Source organism: Scyliorhinus canicula, chromosome 22, assembly GCF_902713615.1.
Source record: "Scyliorhinus canicula chromosome 22, sScyCan1.1, whole genome shotgun sequence".
In the NCBI taxonomy this organism is placed as follows: domain Eukaryota; kingdom Metazoa; phylum Chordata; class Chondrichthyes; order Carcharhiniformes; family Scyliorhinidae; genus Scyliorhinus; species Scyliorhinus canicula.
Window position 1 is genome coordinate 19,897,001 of NC_052167.1, and position 20,424 is coordinate 19,917,424.

The 20,424-nt window shown below is 47.8% G+C and overlaps 1 protein-coding gene across 2 annotated transcripts in view; it reads left to right on the forward strand.

Annotated features, from left to right (window-relative positions):
- The window catches only part of ptpn20 (protein tyrosine phosphatase non-receptor type 20), a 364,145-nt gene that overhangs the window by 190,946 nt on the left and 152,775 nt on the right, over positions 1-20,424 (forward strand). For both annotated transcript variants that reach the window (XM_038782830.1, XM_038782831.1), the window contains 3 exons: positions 1,101-1,194; positions 5,209-5,294; positions 16,509-16,686. In XM_038782830.1, coding sequence (XP_038638758.1) covers positions 1,101-1,194; positions 5,209-5,294; positions 16,509-16,686 — 358 coding nt within the window. The remainder of the gene's footprint in view (positions 1-1,100; positions 1,195-5,208; positions 5,295-16,508; positions 16,687-20,424) is intronic.

Sequence of the window (20,424 nt, forward strand, 5' to 3'; positions counted from 1 at the left end):
CGTTTATTCAAGCCCTCTTCTAGGTATTTTGTCACAAGGTTAGAGGTTTCCTATACAGCGAAAGAAGGCCCATTTGCAGATATTGATGAGAAGCCTGGTGTTATCTCTTAAATTCCCATCAATATAAAGAGTTTATCCATTCAAAACCAATTTTGTTCCCCAATGCCCCTTTTAGGGACAGAAATCTGCCCTCCTTACCCTGTCTGGCCTAGGTGTGACTCTGGGCCTTCCCAGCAATGTGGTTGGCACTTAATTGCTCTTAATGGCCGAGCGAGCCATTCAGCTCAAGGGCAATTAGGAATGGGCAACAAATGCTGACCCAGCCAGCGATGCAAGAATAAAGGAAAAATCTAAACACTTAGAAGACGTCATACACCAATGAATTTCAAATGGAGCTTTCTCCTTTGTTGAGATCGTTTTTAAAAAAAATAATCTTGATTGTCACAAGTCGGCTTACATTAACACAGCAATGAAGTTACTGTAAAAAGTCCCTAGTCGCCTGTTCCGGTACACTGAGGGAGAATCCAGAATGTCCAATTCACCTAACGTCACGTCTTTCGGGACTTGTGGGAAGAAACCGGAGCACCTGGAGGAAACCCAGGCAGACACGGTGGGAACGTGCAGACTCCGCACAGACAGTGACCCAAGCCGGGAATCGAACTGGGATCCTCAAGCTGCGAAGCAACAGTGGTACCCACTGTGCTACCATGCTATTGTCACAAGTAGGCTTACATTAACACTGCAATGAAGTTACTGTGAAAATCCCCTAGTCGCCACACTCCGGCGTCTGTTTGGGTACACAGAGGGAGAATTCAGAATGTTCAGTTCACCTAACAGCACATTTCTCGAGACTTGTGGGAGGAAACAGGAGCACCTGGAGGAGACACAGGCAGACACGGGGAGAACGTGCAGACTCCGCACAGACAGTGACCCAAGCCGGGAATCGAACCTGGGACCCTGGTGCTTAATCACACAATAATGCTGACTGACGGGAGACCTCTTCTGAGAGCCCACAGCAAGCTCATGCGCTGGTCTGTTGCAAATAAAAATCTCCATTGAGAAGATTCCTTTTTCACAAAATATTCTATTCTGCTCTGCAGGGAGGCATGAACACCAGTGTGAAAAATGGCGGGATTTACGTGAAGGCAGTCATACCCGGAGGAGCTGCTGACCTTGATGGTCATATCGAGAAAGGTAGGGAGAGGGGGTTTGGTGGGGGCGGGGGGTTTTGTGGGGGCGGGGGGGAGGAAATGAGAAGGTTCGAGTCAGTCAAGAGGATATGCGACTCCGTTCCAGATGTTCAGAATCATGAGGGGTCTGGACAGAGTGGACAGGGAGTAACTGTTCCCACTGGTGGAAGGAGCTGTGAGGAGAAGGGGGGGGGGGGGGGGGGGGGGGAGGAGGAGACGGCTGTAGACATGACGGTGGAACTTTTTCACAGCAAAAATAACAACCAACTCTTTGTTTTCAATCTGTGAATAATGCCGCTCAGCGTCTGCTGGGCTACTGGACACGGTTACAATGGGGTTCTCTGTGCCAACGTCTCAATGACATGAGGGACTGCACCCACTCCATATGGAGAGGAATCGCACCTCAGTATTAGTTATTTTCTGGGGTCATAACGGGGCCAGTATTTTGGAGGACAGCAGTCGCTGTTTTACGTTCACGAAGGGTTCAACCTGCGCTGCTGCCGTGACCACATTTGACGTTTCATAACATGTGCAAAGGTGACATCAAAGTGGCGAAATGCGGAGTGAATATTCCATAGTAATTTATTTCAACTCGTATATTTTGCGGCGTTGTCGCCTCCCCTGATGGTCTTGACTTTATCCTCTGCGGGGTGTATCCCTTTCTTATCTTAACCGTACCCAAGGTAGATCACTTCGCCTGCCCGAAATACGCATACCCCTTTCTTGAGGCGTGTTCCTCTGTTGGAAAATCGCTTCAAGCTCGATCGGTACTCTTGTTCAGTGTCCCCTATGATTAATACACCACCCTAGAGAATATTTTCCATGGCACACTGGAAGGTGGCACATGCCGATGAAGGGAAGGCATGTATATTCGTACTGACCCTTAATGGGTGTTAATTGTCACATACGTTCGGGATGTTTTATCTAGTTCGAGCCGGAGTTCCGTGAAGGCTTGACCACCTGCCAATTTGGGATTTAAGTCCTCTATACGCGGCATAGGTTACCGATCCAGTCATGAGGCTTCGTTGACTGTAAGGTCGTAAATTCTGGAAAGGCAGACTGACATGTCGGGTTTGAGGACAGGTACCACTGGTGCTGCCCATTCCGTGAACTGTGCTGGCCGTATTATTCCGAGTTTTTCCAATCACTCGATTTCCTTTGCAAGCAAAAAGTATGGGACTGGCCAAACCCTGAAATATTTTGGTAGGGCTTCAGGATCCACATAGATCTTGACCCTCGTTCCTTTTATTTTACTGAGGCTCTCTTGGAATACTTTGGGGTATTTGTACAATCCACTGATCCTTAATTAAAAGATTTCCAGCTTGTCCTGTCGGATCTTCTGGAGCCAATCCCTGTCCAGGGCATTCAGGCAGACTGCTGTCCATAAGCTGCCAGAGTCAGGGTGGTCCCTATAATCTTCAACGTGGCCAGACTGGCCCTTGTGTTCACTCGGTTTAAGAGCAGAATACACGTTCAGAGATGCTGTAATGTCTGTTCCCCAATGACGGAGACGGCAACTCCCGTATCCACCTCCATCTCTCAGGAATATCCTTTGACGAGCAGCCTTATCCTTGTATGGCTAGCCTTGGTAACAATGATGGAGTTTAACTGCATTATTTCATCCTCTGAGGGCTGGCATACTTGCAAGAACAAAGAAAAGTACAGCACAGGCCCTTCGGCCCTCCAAGCCTGCGCCGACCATGCTGCCCGTCTAAACTAAAAGGCCTGGGCCTGAGGTGGCTTCAGCTCCCAGCCTGGTTGGCATGGGAACTGCTGATTCTGGCAGCCTAGCCGGGGTCATGCCCTTCGACAGCACCTACAGCAGCCCTGCGGCTGACACTTGTGATCCTCCGGAGAGATTTCATGGATACTTCTGGGATTATCCGGCCATTCTTGAGCCTTTTTGAGGCCTAGGTTTGGCTCCGCCAGTAATTCCTCCTGGGTTGTAACACTGTGCCCAAACACTGTTACTAAACCAGCAGGGGCTAGTTTAGCACAGGGCTAAATAGCTGGCTTTTAAAGCAGACCAAGGCAGGCCAGCAGGCCGGGTTCAATTCCCATACCAGCCTCCCCGAACAGGCGCTGGAATGTGGCGACTAGGGGCTTTTCACAGTAGCTTCATTTGAACCCTACTTGTGACAATAGGCGATTTTCATTTCATTTTAATCCCAACACACTAGCCTATCACATAGCATCTCGGTTAGGGACGGGCCAGTTTCGCAGTACGCTGCCAACTTAGGGGCTGGTTTAGCACAGTGGGCTAAATAGCTGGCTTGCAATGCAGAACAATGCCAGCAGCGCGGGTTCAACTCCCGTACCGGCCTCCCCAAACAGGCGCCAAAATGTGGCCACTAGGTTTTTTTTTACAGTAACTTCATTGAAGCCTACTTGTGACAATAAGCGATTATTATTATTATTATAACTTCCAGCTGTGTTAAAACGGTAACATTGGAGGATTATGGAAGGCTTTGGGTCATAATTGTTTCATAGATTGGAATCACAGAATCCCTACAGTGCAGAAGGAGACCATTCGGCCCATCGAGTCTGCACTAACCCTCTGAAGAGCACCCTACCTGGGCCCACTCCCCCACAAACCTGAAACCCCGCCTAACCTTCGGACACTAAGGGGCAATTTGGCGTGGCGAATCCTTCTAACCTGCACATTTTTGGAGCTCGTCGAACGTTTTAGTGTCAGGGACTGCTAAATGGGTTAAACCTTTCATAATGCTAAACGCCGGTGGCCCGTTTACTGTTAGGAGGATTACTTTTTGTCTCGCATCCCCTTCAATGCCAATGTCAACAGGGCATGCGCTCGGCACACTGGCCCCTGTCCTCCACATTTCCATCATAGGATTCAAAGAAAGACATTTCCATGTTTGTTTTTTTTGCCACTGGAGTTGTCTTCCGAGGTTGCTCAGAATCCCGTGCTTGTTCCTCGTCGCCAATGTAACGATTCCAGGAGGCACAGACTAAAAGGTAAAGCAGGTTTATTCTCAGACACGAATGAAGCTGAAGGTGTGACGCAAAAAACAAATACCCCAGCCCGGGACTATCGGCCGGTCTGGGTCTCTGGGTCAATATGTAAGGACCCACTGGTGAGCCCCTATTGGGAGAATCTCTTCCTGCTCATATTCCACAAAGCCCATGGGGAGACCCGTCAGAGATCCCCTGTGGTCGTTGTGAGGGTGATAACACTAACCCTAATATCCTCCATCCCCGTTGTGACATTGGCTAGGGCACCTCTTCTCTCTGGATTTCCGGGACCATCTCCGTGGAAGTTTTCCTGGGTTTGGACTCCTGTTGCTGGTATTTCCTTCAGCCTGCCGCCCGGGTGTCCATTTGGCTGGGTCAGAAATCATAACGTAGTCAGCAGGACCTCCATATCCCCGGCCTTGCTAGGCTTTTGGGCCTTTGTCACCCTCCGACGCAACCCTCCCTGCCTCCCTTGCAACTATCCAGGCCATTGTGTCTCTTTGTCAGTCATCAATCCTGTAACTTCCAGTCCAAATTCATTTTCAGCCAGGTACCGCTTTGAAGGAGCCAATGAATAAATCGTCCAAGAACTGTTTTGACACTCGAGAAGAAAGTAAAACCAGGTCCCATTTCTTATCTTTAGTCGCTTATTTTTAAGCTCGGCTGTCTGTGGGACCCTGATGAGGCCATTGCCTGTGAGACCGTGATTCACCGGAGGCTGTGCTACCTGTGGAGCCCCCGCACTCACTGGCAGTCCATCCGTATTACTGACATGAGGCCTGAGGCCTAGTTTTAAGCCTCTTGGTTCGGGCCCACTTTGCTCAGATGGAGAGCGACACCGTTTTGTTTAATGGTTATCTGCCAAGAAAATGGCGGGAACAATTAATTATGCGGTCCCAGCTGGAAAATGCAGCTTCAGGAGTTTTGGATACCGTCTAACTCTGTGCTTTGGTTTTGAGTTAACTAAGGAAAGCCTGTTACAGCGCTTTTTGCTCTAAGATAGGTAAAGCCACGCCAGTCCTGACCTCCTTTATCTGTTTCCCAGGCGATCGACTGTGGGAGGTGGATGGCGTCAGCTTACAGAGCATCACCCACAAGCAAGCGATGGAGCATTTGAAGAACACCGGGCAGGTATGTTCGACCCAAATATAAAGATGTACTTTCACCGGCTTCATTAATGGACACAAACGGTATTTATTAATAAGACTTGTTCAGCAGTCTTACGGTTTGTTCCCAACATGTCTCCTGTCTAAGAGGCCTCCACCCCCTAGGGTGATTCCACCTCTGAGTCCCAATTGGCCCCCCAGACCAGGTGACCCGTAGATCTTGGCCTTAAAGGGACAATCGCCGCAAAGTGGCAAGGTGGAAACCACTTGGGCCGCATCAAGAGGTTAAAGGTCCCTGATTGGTTGAACTTTGCAAGGATTCAGCGGGCTCGTTCGCCAGGGGTGCAAATCCCATTATGGCTGCAAAATCTCGTGAGAAAGCCATAGCGGGATTTGTGCCAGCGCAACCACATGCCCCCCCCCCCCCCCCCCCCCTCCCCACCACCACCACTGATGGCGTGCTTCGTCTCACGGCCAGAAAGGGTGTGAACGTAATTTGCATTATTTTAAAAACATTTAACATTATTAGATAGTTTTGCGCCGTAACATCTGGGTAACATCTGGTCCTGTGGAATGCCCCCCCCCCCCCACCCCCGGCAAGGTGGAGTGACATCGCGCCAGCGCGAATCACTGCTCGTCTCCTAAATTGAAAACCAACGATGATGAACATGCTGGGGGTGCGAAGTTGCCTGGAGCCTGCTGGGTTGAAGGCTGAGGCTGGGTATTGCTCATTGCCTGACACTGTCTAGGGAGACTGCCAGTGATACTGAGGTGGGCACTGCCAGGTACCGGGGCACGCGGGGTGGGTAGCCCTCGTCCATTAGGCCATTGGGGGAGGTGGGGTCCTGTTATTTGTGGTGGAGGGTGGTAGAGGGGGGCAACACGGAGGGGGAGGGTGCCCCCGATACTTGTTGCGAAGGGGGGGTGTTGCCGCAAAGCTTGTGGGAAGGGGTCCATGCTTGTCAGGTTGATGGGAGGGAGTTTATGTTTTCCCCAGATCGAGGAACCCTTCAGAGATGGCACCCCGATCAGGCCCCGCCCCGCCAGAGTGACGGTGCAAAACCCCGTCCACTGATTTCCGGAATTCTCCAGCCGTTGGGATTCTCTGTTCCCACCGGCAGCACACCTCGCCCGCGGGTTTCCCAACGGCTTGAGGGGCCTTCAATGGGAAATCCCACTGCCAAATTGCGGGAGTAGAGAATCCCGCCGTCGGCGAACAGCGCGCCCCACCCAGAAACACGCAGCTGGCAGACCAGTGGATCCTGGTCAGAATCTCTGGAGGGAAACAGTCAACTGTTAGCAACACGGTGCTAAAAATCCGGTTCTCCGAGATGAAAGCGGAACGTGAAGGAAAAGCTGAAGTGAAAGTTGGTCCGACGCAGGACGATGAAAGCTTCCTTTTCCGAATCAATGCTCGCGCTGCTAGACACGCAGCATTGCGCGGAGAAACTTTCATTCCAAATAACCAGCTTCCAAAAAATTCCAAAATGTTCATTTCCAGCCGCAGTAAACATTTCGCAAGTGAGGTGGGATAGTCCGTCATGAGGATTTCAGATGCTAAACTATGGCAGCAAAATTCGGGAGTCTTTTAATTACTCAGGCCCAAGAAGAGCAGTGGAATTGTAACGTTCAGTTAAAAACAATAAGGGGCTGGATTCTCCGCCGGCGGGTGCTCCGTTCTGCCGGCAGCCCGGGGGGTTTCCCGGTGGCGTGGGGCTGCCCTACAATGGGAAACCCCACTGACCAGCCGGCGTAAGGGTGAGGCAGATATGTGGCGGGGCAGAGAATCCAGACCCACATTTCTCAGTTATGCAGCTTCTGGTTGTACTTTGAAAAATATTCAGCCTATTTCTACCACGGGAAATAAAGTCTCAGGAAAATATCAGGGTTATCGAAAAACTGGATGTATGACTAGGGGTATTACGGTACCTGGGAGTGTGAGCTGCCATTGGTGCAGAGGGCTCGCTGCCCATTGGCCCAAGTATCGTGTCCTCTGTATTCTCATTGGTCGAGAGGATGGTAGCTCCGCCTATGAGGCGGGGTATAAGAACCCGTGTTCCCCAGCAGCCAGGTCATTTCTGTACTCCATTTCGTGTCCATTGATTGTGCATCACTGGACAAGGCTGCTTTCGGGCAGGCCAGGCGCAGCGGAGGGACGTCATTAGTTTTACTGCCTTGCACAGACCAGTGCGGGTATCGGCAGCCATCTTGTACTGTCAGCACACACATTCATGTGGAATATCATCAGTTGAGTAACAACTGAGAGATTCTGGGCCAGTGGTGGGCAATCCGAGGCCCGGGGGCCACATGTGGCCCATCTGGGTTTGGAGTGCGGCCCACGAGACATCTTGTTCACTGTTGCCCACACACAGAGTTACCACGTTCCTCTGATTTCCCTCCGTGTGGTTTTTTGCCCACCGGTACGACTGAAGTGATTCACACATAAAGCGAGGGCAAGTGAAGTGAGCTGCATGTCGATTGCTCACAACATTGACTGTGAAGGCCGTGCGTACCCTCTGCGGCCAAAGTGTAAATATTTATGGACAACAGGTGGCGAGGCGGGTAAGGGCAGTACAGTGGCGCAGTGGGTTAGCCCTGCTGCCTCACGGCGCCGAGATACCAGGTTCAATCCCGGCCCTTGGTCACTGTCCGTGTGGAGTTTGCACATTCTCCCCGGGTTTGCGTGGGTTTCGCCCCCACAACCCAAAAGATGTGCAGGGTAGTTGGATTGGCCACACTAAATTGCCTCTTAATTTAAAAAAAGTGTACATATTTATTTTGTTTTTCCCATTTGAAGTTGATGACAGCTCTATTATATAAATGATTGAGTATTTTCGATAACTCGTGATGAAATATTCGCCGTGTTTTAAATGTTGAAACTTATTCATGGGGTCATGGTTCGTAAACAAGCTCAATTTCAATCTTGTGGCCCACTGAGATGAAGGAGGGCCACTCATGCGGCCCACTCACTCGCCCAGGTTGCCCATCACTGTGCCAGACCTTGCTGATATCTACTGATAGGGTATAATATTTTTGGAAACCATGACAACTGGCCTACCTCAAAGTTAGCATCCCGTTAGAATGATCTCCTGAATGATCCACTTTTGGCAGCGGCGCGCTGGAGTAGCAAAAATATCGCTGACTCACAAGATACAAGGGAAACACTTTTGTTATTCAACTGTCCATCTCCATTTACCTTTGGCACTTTTAGTTGTTCATGGAGGAGCTTCTTGGATTGGACTGGGTTAAGGCATGAAGCACACGCAGAGGGACGATAGTTCACAATCATTGTTCATTCTGGATTACCAGTCACGGTCTGCAGGCTTAATTCCCAAGTTTAAGTTACCTGCGGCTTCTTCTAGTATCTTCTATTCCTTGCACAGTGAACCCGGGCCCTTTGTCCAGGTTTTTTAAGAAGGCAAGAAATGACAGGGCACAATGGAATAAAGCTGTGGCCTGTGGTTTTGAGGAGAATTTGTGTGAAAATATGTCACAGGCCTTCGTTCTAAAGTAAACCTGAGATTAAATCGAGGTTCAATCCACCCATTCAGGCAAATGTTAGAGACATGCAGATAGGAAGGCAAATGCAATGTTAGCATTCATGGCGAGAGGGCTAGAATACAAGAGCAGGGATGTCTTTCTGAGGCTGTATAAGGCTCTGGTCCAATCCCTTTTGGAGTATTGTGAGCAGTTTTGGACCCCCTATCTAAGGAAGGATGTGCTGGCCTTGGAAAGGGTCCAGAGGAGGTTCACCAGTGATCCCTGGACTGAGATGACGAGGAATGTCTTCAGCCAGAGGGTGGTGAACCTGTGGAACTCTTTGCCGCAAAAGGCTGTGGAGCCCAAATTGAGTGTCTTTAAGACAGAGCTAGATAGGTTCTTGATTAATAAGGGGATCAGGGGTAATGGGGAGAAGGCAGGAGAATGGGGATGAGAAAAATATCAGCCATGATTGAATGGCAGAGCAGGCGCGATGGGCCGAGTGGCCCAATTCTGCTCCCGTGTCTTATGGTCTTAAGAGTAGGAAGGTATCCCAGTATATTAGCCAACATTTCATCTTTAACCAACACCGTCACAATCCCGATTTAACTGGTTATTCATCTCATTTTCTGTTAAGTGATGGCTAAATTCTGCTGTGACTGCACAACTCATATAAAGTGTGAGAGCATGTGATTAGGATTCGTGTAAAGTCTTTACTCTAATTAGCCTCCTGCTGAGTTACTTTGCACTAGCTCCACTCCAGAACTCACTGAGGCACCTTTGACAGGAACACCGCCACCTGCAAGTTCTCCTCCACGTCACACACCATCCTGACTTGGAACTGTGTGGTCGTTCCTTCACCATCGCTGGGGAAATACCTTGCAGCACTGTGGGTGTACCTACGCCAGGTTGCCAGCAACAACACACAGCTCAAGAAGGGGGCTCGCCACCACCTTCTCAAGGGCAATTAGTGTCATATTCCTTGCCTTATTCTCCAAGATAGCCAGATGTGTAGGGCGAGATTCTCCCAAAACGGGAGAAATCGTAAGGCTGGCGTCAAACCCGCCCGGGTTTGACGCCAGCGCGCCCCTTCCCGACCGGGAACCGATTCTGGTCCCCGGTCAGGGCTAGCAGCCCGACGCCGCAAGCTCCGGCATCACGGGCTTAACGAATTTCGTTAAGCCCGCTTGCCCGAGTTAGCGCCGGCTGACGCGTCATATGACGTCAGCCGCGCATGCGCGGATTGGAAGACTCCAACCTGCGCATGCGCGGATGACGTCATCGCGTATTTGCGCAAAACCCGCGCATGCGCGGGCCGGGTTGCCCCTCAGCCGCCCCGCGAATGGATACTGCGGGGCGGCGGAGGAGAAAGAGTGCGCGGGCATCGGGCCCGCTGCCCGCGATCGGTGCCCACCGATCGCGGGCCCATGGCACCCTTGGCACGGCCGTGGTAATGCCGTGCCAATCGGTGCCATGGTTATAAAAAGCGAGTTTGTGACGCCGTTTTTACGAACGGCCAGACCAGGTGTGTTTGCCGTTCGTAAAAACGGCGTAAAGGGCTGGGACTTCGGCCCATCGAACAGCTGTGAATCGCTGCCGGCCGTAAAAAAACGGCGGCAGCGATTCGGGTCGGGAGTTGGGCGGGGGGTGGGGGAGAATAGCGGGAGGGCGGGAAAAATGTCGGGAAGGCCCTCCGCTATTCTCCGACCCGTCATGGGGGTCGGAGAATTTCGCCCGTAGTGTTGACAAAGAATATTAAAATAAGAAGTTTAAATCAAAACAAATTTATTTTACATTACTAAACTTGATTAGGTTCGCACACTTTACTAAGTAACAGATAATAAACTAATAAAGCTGAATCTGTAGTACAGTAATCAATACTCTTTCTAACTATTAAATTATACTTTAACTCAACCTCGTGCTATGTTTCTACAATGAAATCTCCCTCTGTTTTCGCATCAGCTTTTCATCATCTTCTCCCAGAGTTCCTAGAGATGCTGCCTTATATACAAGAACATAGTAACGCCATCTAGTGTTGAGTTACGCATAGTTTCTGTTGCTAACCCTTTACTACACCAATGTTCTTCAAACTTCTTTTTCCGGGGCCCCATTTTTACCAACCGGCCGACCTACGGGACCCAACCCGTACGACCTTCGCGACCCACGCCGGCAGACCTGCGCGACCCACCATTTTCTGTTACCTTGTTTGCTGCTGACAAAAATGGAGGAAATGGTTTTGGGTCCCTTTGGCCCTGGTACACGCTCCTCCAATGGAACCTGTTGGATGAAGGTGAAGCCTTCCGGTGTCGGAGAGTATGGAGTCTCCATCTGTCCAAAGCTCTGCATTTTGTTCCAGTAAAATGTTATCAAATAAACCCCCACCCACCTAACTTGCAGAAAAAAATGAATAAAACCCCCCCCCGAACTTGTTAAAAAAAAAATGAATAAAATAAATAAACCCCCCCCGAACTTGTAAAAAAAATAAAATGGATAAAATAAATGAATAAAAACCACTAGAGAACTTGTAAAACAAAAAGCTGCAACCGTTTTTTAAAAAAGCAGCCGCACTGCACATGCGTGCCCGATCATCGAGCGCGCATGCGCAATGCAGCCGAATTTTTTTTAAAAACATGTTCGCGGCCGTTTGCAGCCGGCATTATGAAAAATGCACCAGCTGCGGGGATTTGCGCAATTGGGAGCGCCGCGGACATCAGCTCCGCGACCTTCCCGACACCCGCCCACGACCCACCCGTGGGTCTCGCCCCCCCCCGACTTTGAAGAACACTGTACTACACTGTACATATCATTACAGGCATAAATTCTGGCCTAGCCAGCGAGGCTCCCATCTCAATCATGAATATTTGAAAAAAAATCAGTGACTTCTTTTCAAGTGCCTTTGCCTCTTCCGTCCCCACATTCACTTTGTCCCTGCTTCTCAGCGTTTGCTATTTTTCCTCCTCTGTGCAAAACATATTGAGAATCCTCTCCGTACATGACAAGCCCTCAAGAAATGTATAGTGAATGATTGTTCTTGTATTCCATTATAGGAGACGCTGAAAACATTGATAAAAACACTCAGGAATATAACGCTATCTCTTCATGTGCAGAACAAAATCACCCAGAACTAGATGAAAATACAAACGCAATTTATGGGCAGGTATTTCAGTCAGCCGTGAATCAGTTTATAAGGTGCCATCTGCTTCAGCATTCTGCCCAAAGGCAGGGCGAGCCTATAGAACCACGACCACAGGTAAGGGCGATGGAAGCAGTTCCTGAATCCGCCCTGGCTGGAACGGGGATTGAACCCCATGCCGATGGGCCCTGTCCGACCCCAAGATATCTGAGTTGCTATGACAACATACACTTTTACATGCCAGAGGTATGGTCAAATTTTGTTCCATCAGATGGCTGAGCAGTAATCTCCACCATTCATAGCACCTGTCATTGCCGTGTGTCGAATAGGTTTATAAGTCGATCCTGAACCTGTTAGGCCGCATTATGAAAGCACCTTCCTTGGCCATCAAGTCCTGGAGTAGGACTTAAAACCCAGAGCTTCTGGCTTAGGGGCAGGAACGCTAACCCACTGCGCCAAGGGGTTGTTTAGCACAGGGCTAAATCGCTGGCTTTGAAAGCAGACCAAGCAGGCCAGCAGCACGGTTCGATTCCCGTAACAGCCTCCCTGAACAGGCGCCGGAATGTGGCGACTAGGGGCTTTTCACAGTAACTTCATTCGAAGACTACTCGTGACAATAAGCGATTTTCATTTTTTCATTTCACAAACCCTCTTTACATTGTGCATTCAAACAGATTTGAGGGTTTTCTATGAAGCTATAGGTTAATTTGGCTAAATCTGCATGCTAAATATGTTAATCTGCATAATAATGAATATTAATCAGCTCCCTTAGGAATATATTGGCACAAGGTACTTTCAAATTGTATCAATTGATAGCATTTTGTTTATTTAAATCCCCGCATGCTCTTTTTCCTTTCCAACGAACCAGACTCATTCTCTGTACAAATTGTAATAAAACTTTCGAACAAGTCTAACATGACTGTAACAAATTGCGACGCATTGGTTGTATTTATCATGTAATTTCATGCTTAGAATGATTGCTCACAGTTTATCATGCATAAATCTACATAAATTTGTATGCAATCCTAACTCAGACGCACATTACAATGATTAAGTATCATTAATATTGGTGCAGTACCACTACAAGTTTTGAAATGTGCTCTGTCAAACCGTTGCGAATCACTGGGACAAAATGTTAGAGTTTTCTCCAGTCCATTATAAATGATTCACTGGGCAGACATTTGTGTTGATGTACTATGTTAAGCAATTCTGAAAGAAACGTCACAATCACAGAATAGTACAGAACAGAGGTAGATCATTCGAGCCACCAAACCTACATTGGGTCTTTTGAAATGTTTATCTTCCTGCCCCACATTCCCCCCCCCCCCCCCCCCCCCCCCCCCCCCCCACCCCCTCCCAATCCCTACAGAATTTCTCCTTCACTTCTGTATCCAATTTCCTTTTGGAAGCTGTTGTTGAATCGGTTTTTCACTAGCCTATCGGGCAGTGCATTCCAGACCCGAATGACGTGGGTTGCACAAAGTGTTTGTTTTCCCATTCTATTAGAGCATGGAAACAGGCCCTTCGGCCCAACTTCTCCATACCGCCCAGCCTTTACCACTAAGCTAGTCCCAGTTGCCCGCGTTTGGCCCATATCCTTCTGTACCAATCTTACCCATATAACTGTCTAAATGCTTTTTAAAAGGTGAAATTGTACCCGCCTCTACTACTTTTTTAAAATATAAATTTAGATTACCCAATTCATTTTTTCCAATTAAGGGGCAATTTATCGAGGCCAATCCACCTACCCTGCACATTTTTTGGGGTTGTGGGGGCGAAACCCACGCAAACACGAAGAGAATGTGCAAACTCCACATGGACAGTGACCCAGAGCCGGGATCGAACCTGCGGCCTCGGCGCCGTGAGGCAGCAGGGCTAACCCACTGCGCCACCGTGCTGCCCTTACCCGCCTCTACTACTGCCCCGGCAACTCGTTCCAGATACTCATCACCCTCTGTGAAACAATTGCCCCTCTGGACCCTTTTGTACCTCTCCCCTCTCACCTTAAACCTCTGCCCTCTAGTATTAGACTTCCCTACCTTTGGGGAAAGCTGTTGACCATCTACCATATCTATGCCCCTCATTATTTTATAGACCTCTATAAGATCACCCCTCAGCCTCCTACCTTCCAGGAAAAAAAGGACCGGTCTATCCAGCCTCTCCTTATAACTCCCGTACCTGTATTCCTGTACCGGCCTCCCCGAACAGGTGCCAGAATGTGGCGACTAGGGGCTTTTCACAGTAACGTCATTGAAGCCTACTCATGACAATAAGTGATTATTATTATTTAACTCAAACTATCAAGTCCCGGTAGTATCCTAGTAAATTTTTTCTGCACTCTTTCTAGTTTAACAATATCCTTCCTATAGTAGGGTGACCCAAACTGTACACAGTATTCCAAGTGTGGCCTTACTAATGTCTTGTACAACTTCAATGTTCTGACCAATGGAACTAAGCATGCCGAATGCCTTCTTCACCATCCTGTCCACCTGTGACTCCAATTTCAAGGAGCTATGATCCTGTACTCCAAGATCTCTTTGTTCTATATTGCTCCTGAACACCCTACCATTAACTGAGTAGGTCATGCCCCGATTCGATCTACCAAAATGCATCACCTCACATTTATCTAAATTAAACTCCATCTGCCATTCATCAGCCCATTGGCCCAATTGATCAAGATCCCGTTGCAATCCTAGATAGCCTTCTCCACTGTCCACTTTGCCACTAATCTTGGTGTCATCTGCAAACTTACTAACCGAGCCTGCTGAATTCTCTCTTGCGTTGCCTTTGATCTGTTTGTCGACCACCTTGAATCTGCACCCTCTGGTAATCGAAGCAGTTCCTCTTTATTTACCTTATCTAAAGCTTTCATGTCTGCAGACACCTCTGTGGCCATCTCTTCATTTGTATCCTTTGTGGTCCAGCATCAAAGTCCAATGAGTTATTCATTCACGGAGTTTGGCAGGTTGAAAAACAATGCTGTATAATTTATCTTACTGATGGTGTTGACTTCACATGATGAGCTAGGCATGCAGAGATGAATCAGTGTTGTAGGCAATGATACAGACCTCTTCGTAGTAACAGTGTAGATGGCGACTGGGTATTCAGCCTGGGCAAAGCCGCTTTTCTGTGCTACTGGTAGTTAGATGGCAAAATGGCAGACAGATTTTGCAATACAGCAAGGCAATATTACTGGTTGCACAAGCTATAGATCCATGGCACATGACTTCCACCTCTCCATATCGTCTTTTACAAGGCATGTGTATTCCTCAACAGGGTTCCCGAGATAGATGGGGCAGCACGGTATCATTGTGGATAGCACAATTGCTTCACAGCTCCAGGGTCCCAGGTTCAATTCCGGCTTGGGCCACTGTCTGTGCGGAGTCTGCACATTCTCCCCGTGTGTGTGTGGGTTTCCTCCGGGTGCTCCGGTTTCCTCCCGCAGTCCAAAGATGTGCGGGTTAGGTGGATTGGCCATGATAAATTGCCCTTAGTGTCCAAAATTGCCCTTAGTGTTGGGTGGGGTTACTGGGTTATGGGGATAGGTGGAGGTGTTGATCTCAGGTAGGGTACTCTTTTCAAGAGCCGGTGCAGACTCGATGGGCCGAATGGCCTACTTCTGCACTGTAAATTCTATGATAATCTATGATAGTTAAATACCCCGGCCATTAAAAATTGAAAGGCGGTTGGTGGGCACCTTTGTCCCAGCAGATTAATAGACTCTGGTTGCTTGCCTGGGATATGAAATTAAGATGACCTTCTCTTCGAACTTCGCCTCTGCAGCCCACAGGAGGGTTCATTCGTGTCTCTCCTGAGATAACGAGGTTTAAGTTTGCGCGATACTTCCATCTAGCCCCTTTTGTTCAAGGGTGACATACATGCAAAGCTTCAGCCACTTTAACAGCAAACTATCCAGTTTCTGACATTTTAGGAATAGGCATGGGGATATCTATATTTTATTTTAAAAACACACAGAGCTAACTCTTAGTCCCCTCACCCACAGTTAACAACTTTGTGACACAGCGAGGGGTTTGGATGTGAGTTGCTTTATTCTGTCTCTATGCTTGGCAAACAATTTTGCATTTGATTTGCCAGGCACCTTTCAATGAAATCTGTGACTTGCAAAACGACAATGTCACGGGGCATATTTTTAAAAGTAGTGCCGAGATATTTGTTATTGGCAGAATTGGATGTTTTGTTTTGCAGGAAGATGTATGGGTTCATCCCGATCTTCCTAAATCTTCCCACACTCCCAGAAATCTCCTAGCCCTCCAGTGTGGGGGTGAATTAGGTGCGGGGAGCGGGCTCCGAGGCCGTCGTGAACCTCGGCCGAGTTCACGACGGCCTTCACGAATTCGGCCCCCTGCGGAGAATTCCGCCCCACATATTTTGGGGACTTGTGGGAGGAAACCGGAGCACCCGGAAACTGGACCCACACCTGCACTGGGCTTACATCTACACACGTGCTTTCCACTTTATTCTGGTTTGGGAGCTCTGCGCAATGTTACAGAGCAGGGTGCGTGCAGGGAAAAACCAGATGTGTTGGAACATACAGTCCTCTGTGTGTGGCCAGACGTCGGCTGAGTGACAAACGACTCACCCGATTACTCCATGTCTCTTTGCCAGGTGGTGAGGCTGGTGCTCGAGAGAGGACAGCAGGCGACAGCTGGGAGTCCCAACCACGAAGGCCAATCGGGACCCATTCTCCCTGACGACAGATACAAGAAACAAGATAAATATCCTGATGATTCCATGGTAACAACCTTGTCCGCCGTGCCCAAGGACTACAGCTTCGTGACAGATGGTAGGAACTGATTTTAAGAGCACCCTGTTATCACGCGTCTCTTCTTGTGGGATAATTTATAACCTGTCTCCACAGCAACGGAAAGAAAGATAGTTGAGGGAACGTTAGCATTGAATTTAACTTTTTCCTTCAATGTTTGCTATTCATTTGTAGAAAAGTGCCTCTCGGTCAAACCCGAACAAAAGAGGCAAGGCGACCAATTTTGCTTCTACCGATAACAAAATAATTTATTTTTAAACGCTCGTCACATATTCTGGATAACAGCAACAATAGTTCTACATCTCCAGTCACGTGTCAGGAATGGAAATACATAATTAAATATGATTTTCTGGTTGATATTCTCCCAGCATTTTCATGCTACATCGGAGCTCAGAAATTTTGATTCTCTTGATTCATCTAATTGGAATCTTTTGTCATTGGGCCCAGATCCTCTCAGGCATTGACAAAAAAGCTTCTTATAATCTACATATGTGCTCTTGGTCGAGGCCTCTTCCAATGCTACTTTGCACAATAAATCTGAATCCTGACAGTGGTAGAATCGTAGAATTCCTACCGAGCAGAAGGTGGCCATTTGGTCCATCGAGTCTACACCGATGCTCTGAAAGAACTTTCCACCTCGGCCCACTGCCCCATCCTCTCCCTGTGACCCCACCTAACCTGTGCGCCTTTGGACACTAAGGGGCAATTTATCGTGGCCAATCCACCCAACCTGCACATCTTTGGGCTCTGGGAGGAATCCGGAGCACCCGGAGGAAACCCACGCGGACACGGGGAGAATGTGCAAAATTCCACACAGACGGGCCAAACCCAAGGTCGGAAGCGAACCTGGGTCCCCGTCGCTGTAAGGCAGCAGTGCTAACCACTGCACCACCATGCCGCCCATGTATTTAATGATGTATTTAATTACAGTGGAACTTTTGAAATAGAACATCATGGTGCTGAATGCTTCCTTTATCAGATCATTTTGTTAAGTGGACACAATTAGCATTATTTTTAAAAATATATTCCTGGAATGTGGGAAAACACCAAAGAGGCTACAATCCCTGTCCCCAGCCCCTTCCTTGGAGCCCCTGAGGGAACTCCAACCACATAGAAGGGGAGTCTCATGTAAACCAGATCTGATAGGGATGACAGATTTCTTTTCCTGAAGGATAGTATTGAACCAGGTGGGTGTTTGAGAAGTGAACAGCTTTCAAAGGCCTGTGTTCTCGTGCCAACCCATAAAAGGACAGATTTATTAATGACGGTTTTACAACGTGCCATGGCGGGAATTGAACACATGGCTTCCGAGTTCCTGATCCACCTCTATAACCATTCGCCTGCTGCACCCGGTTAGTGCGTGTACTAACATCCATTCGTAGTGACATACTCTGGAGTAGACCATTCTATCCAAACCTTAAATATGAAATTATATGTGTGATTACAGTGTGTGTGTGTGTTGTGTTTTGTGTGTGATTTGTGTGTTGTGTGATGTGTGCGTTGTGTGATGTGTGTGTTGTGTCTATTTTGTGTGGTGTGTGTGTTGTATGTTGTGTTGTGTATGTGTGTGTTGTATGTTGTGTTGTGTATGTGTGTGTATGTTGTATTGTGTGTGTGTGGTGTGTGTTGTGTGTGTGTTGTGTGTGTGTTGTGTGTGTGTTGTGTGTGTGTTGTGTTTGTGTTTTGTGTGTGTTGTGTGTGTGTTTTGTGTGTATGTGTTGTGTGCGGGTGTGTGTGTGTGTGTTGTGTCTATTTTGTGTGGTGTGTGTGTTGTATGTTGTGTTGTGTATGTGTGTGTTGTATGTTGTGTATGTGTGTGTATGTTGTATTGTGTGTGTGTGGTGTGTGTTGTGTGTGTGTTGTGTGTGTGTTGTGTGTGTGTTGTGTGTGTGTTGTGTGTGTGTTTTGTGTGTGTTGTGTGTGTGTTTTGTGTGTATGTGTTGTGTGCGGGTGTGTGTGTGTGTGTTGTGTCTATTTTGTGTTGTGTGTGTGTTGTTTGTGTGTGTGTGTTGTATGTTGTGTTGTGTGTGTGTGTGTGTGTGGTGTGTGTGTTTTGTGTGTGTGTATGTGTTTTGTGTGTGTTTTGTGTGTGTGTTGTGTGTGTTTTGTGTGTATTGTGTGTTGTGTGTGTGTGTTGTGTGTGTGTTGTGTGCGGGTGTGTGTGTGTGTTGTGTGCGGGTGTGTGTGTGTGTTGTGTGCGGGTGTGTGTGTGTTTTCTCCCGAATTTCTGCTCAGTCCTGGAGAAGTGGGTGAAATTGCCAGTTGTCCTGACTAAAAAGAATAATCGCTCCTGGTAGTGGCTCGCAAAATCCACAGTTAGCGTAAAGGGGCCATGGCGTTTCATAGAATGATAGAACCTCCACAGTGCAGAAGGAGGCCATTCGGCCCATCAAGTCTACACTGATCCTCTGAAAGAGCATCCTGCCCAGGCACACACCCCTGCAATCCCATAACCCCACTTAACTGTTGCAAACCAAGGGGCAATTTAACACGGCCAATCCACCTAACCTGCATATCCTTCGGACTGTGGGGGGAAACCGGAGCACCCGGAGGAAACCCACGCAGACACAGGAAGAACGTGTAAACTCCACTCAGACAATCACCCAAGGCCGGAATTGAACCTGGGTCCCCGGTGGCTGTGAGGCAGCGGTGCTAACCACCGTGCCACCACGCCGGCCCCAATTTGTTTGACAATGTATGAATGAACTTTGGCTGCTTTTTAAACTTTTGCATTTGACAGAAGGATACCCTTTTACGTGTCCACCACTCACCATACCTCAGGCAGCCATTCTGGATAGTAAGACTGACTCTCGCTTGTTGATTCACCGATCGGAATCTTTATTCAGATACAACCCTTATTTGGATCTGAAAGAAAACCAGAAAATGCTGGACAATCCCAGCAGGTCTGACAGCGTCTGTGGAGAGAGAAGGGAGCTAACGTTTCGAGTTGTCAAACCCCTTTGGATCTGACCGCTTTAAGGCTATTGCACATCTCACAAAGACAAATATCTCTTGTGAAAGAATTGAAAATTCGGCCTTCTGAAATGGTTTCTACTTAAACCCTCTAAACTGTTGATAGCCAGCGCACAATTTAACGCTCGCATAAATTAATGAGTCCTGCGATGGCAAGACATCAGCACAGATCAGTGCCTTTTATAAACATCAGGCAGATAAGCGATTAAACAGCATAATTAATATATTCCAGATATAGACCTCCCTGCCGATAACACTTCCATGAATTCAATTAGAACCTGAAATCCTGAATAAATTAATAGATGGAGGATCATCCTTTCAACTCTTATCACCCAATCATTTCAAAGAAGCCAAGGCTTCTTTGACACCTTTTGAGAGTTCAATGATAAATGACAATAAAGCATAATTATACTCACCCAAGAAATTATAAATCTAAATGATATATGATCTGATTAAAATTATCTTTACTCCGCTGCGACATGTAAAACTTTTTCTACACTTTAATTTCCCCGCTATTCATGTCGGGTACAATACAGTTATAAGTGGAGTTGGTCGAATATATGGCACGTCTCCTGGTTATTACCTTGAGAACCATAGAACAGATTGGTGTTTGATGAAAGGAAGAAAGGATTTTCCATTGTAATTTTATTAAAGTACAAGAGCTCATTATATTGCAGTAAGTATCGCCCTTAATGGTTATTACAGCCCCTAGATTTTGCATATAAAAACTTAGCAGAAATGCATCAAGTCATTGTTAAGATTATGCATTTTACATAATGTTCCATC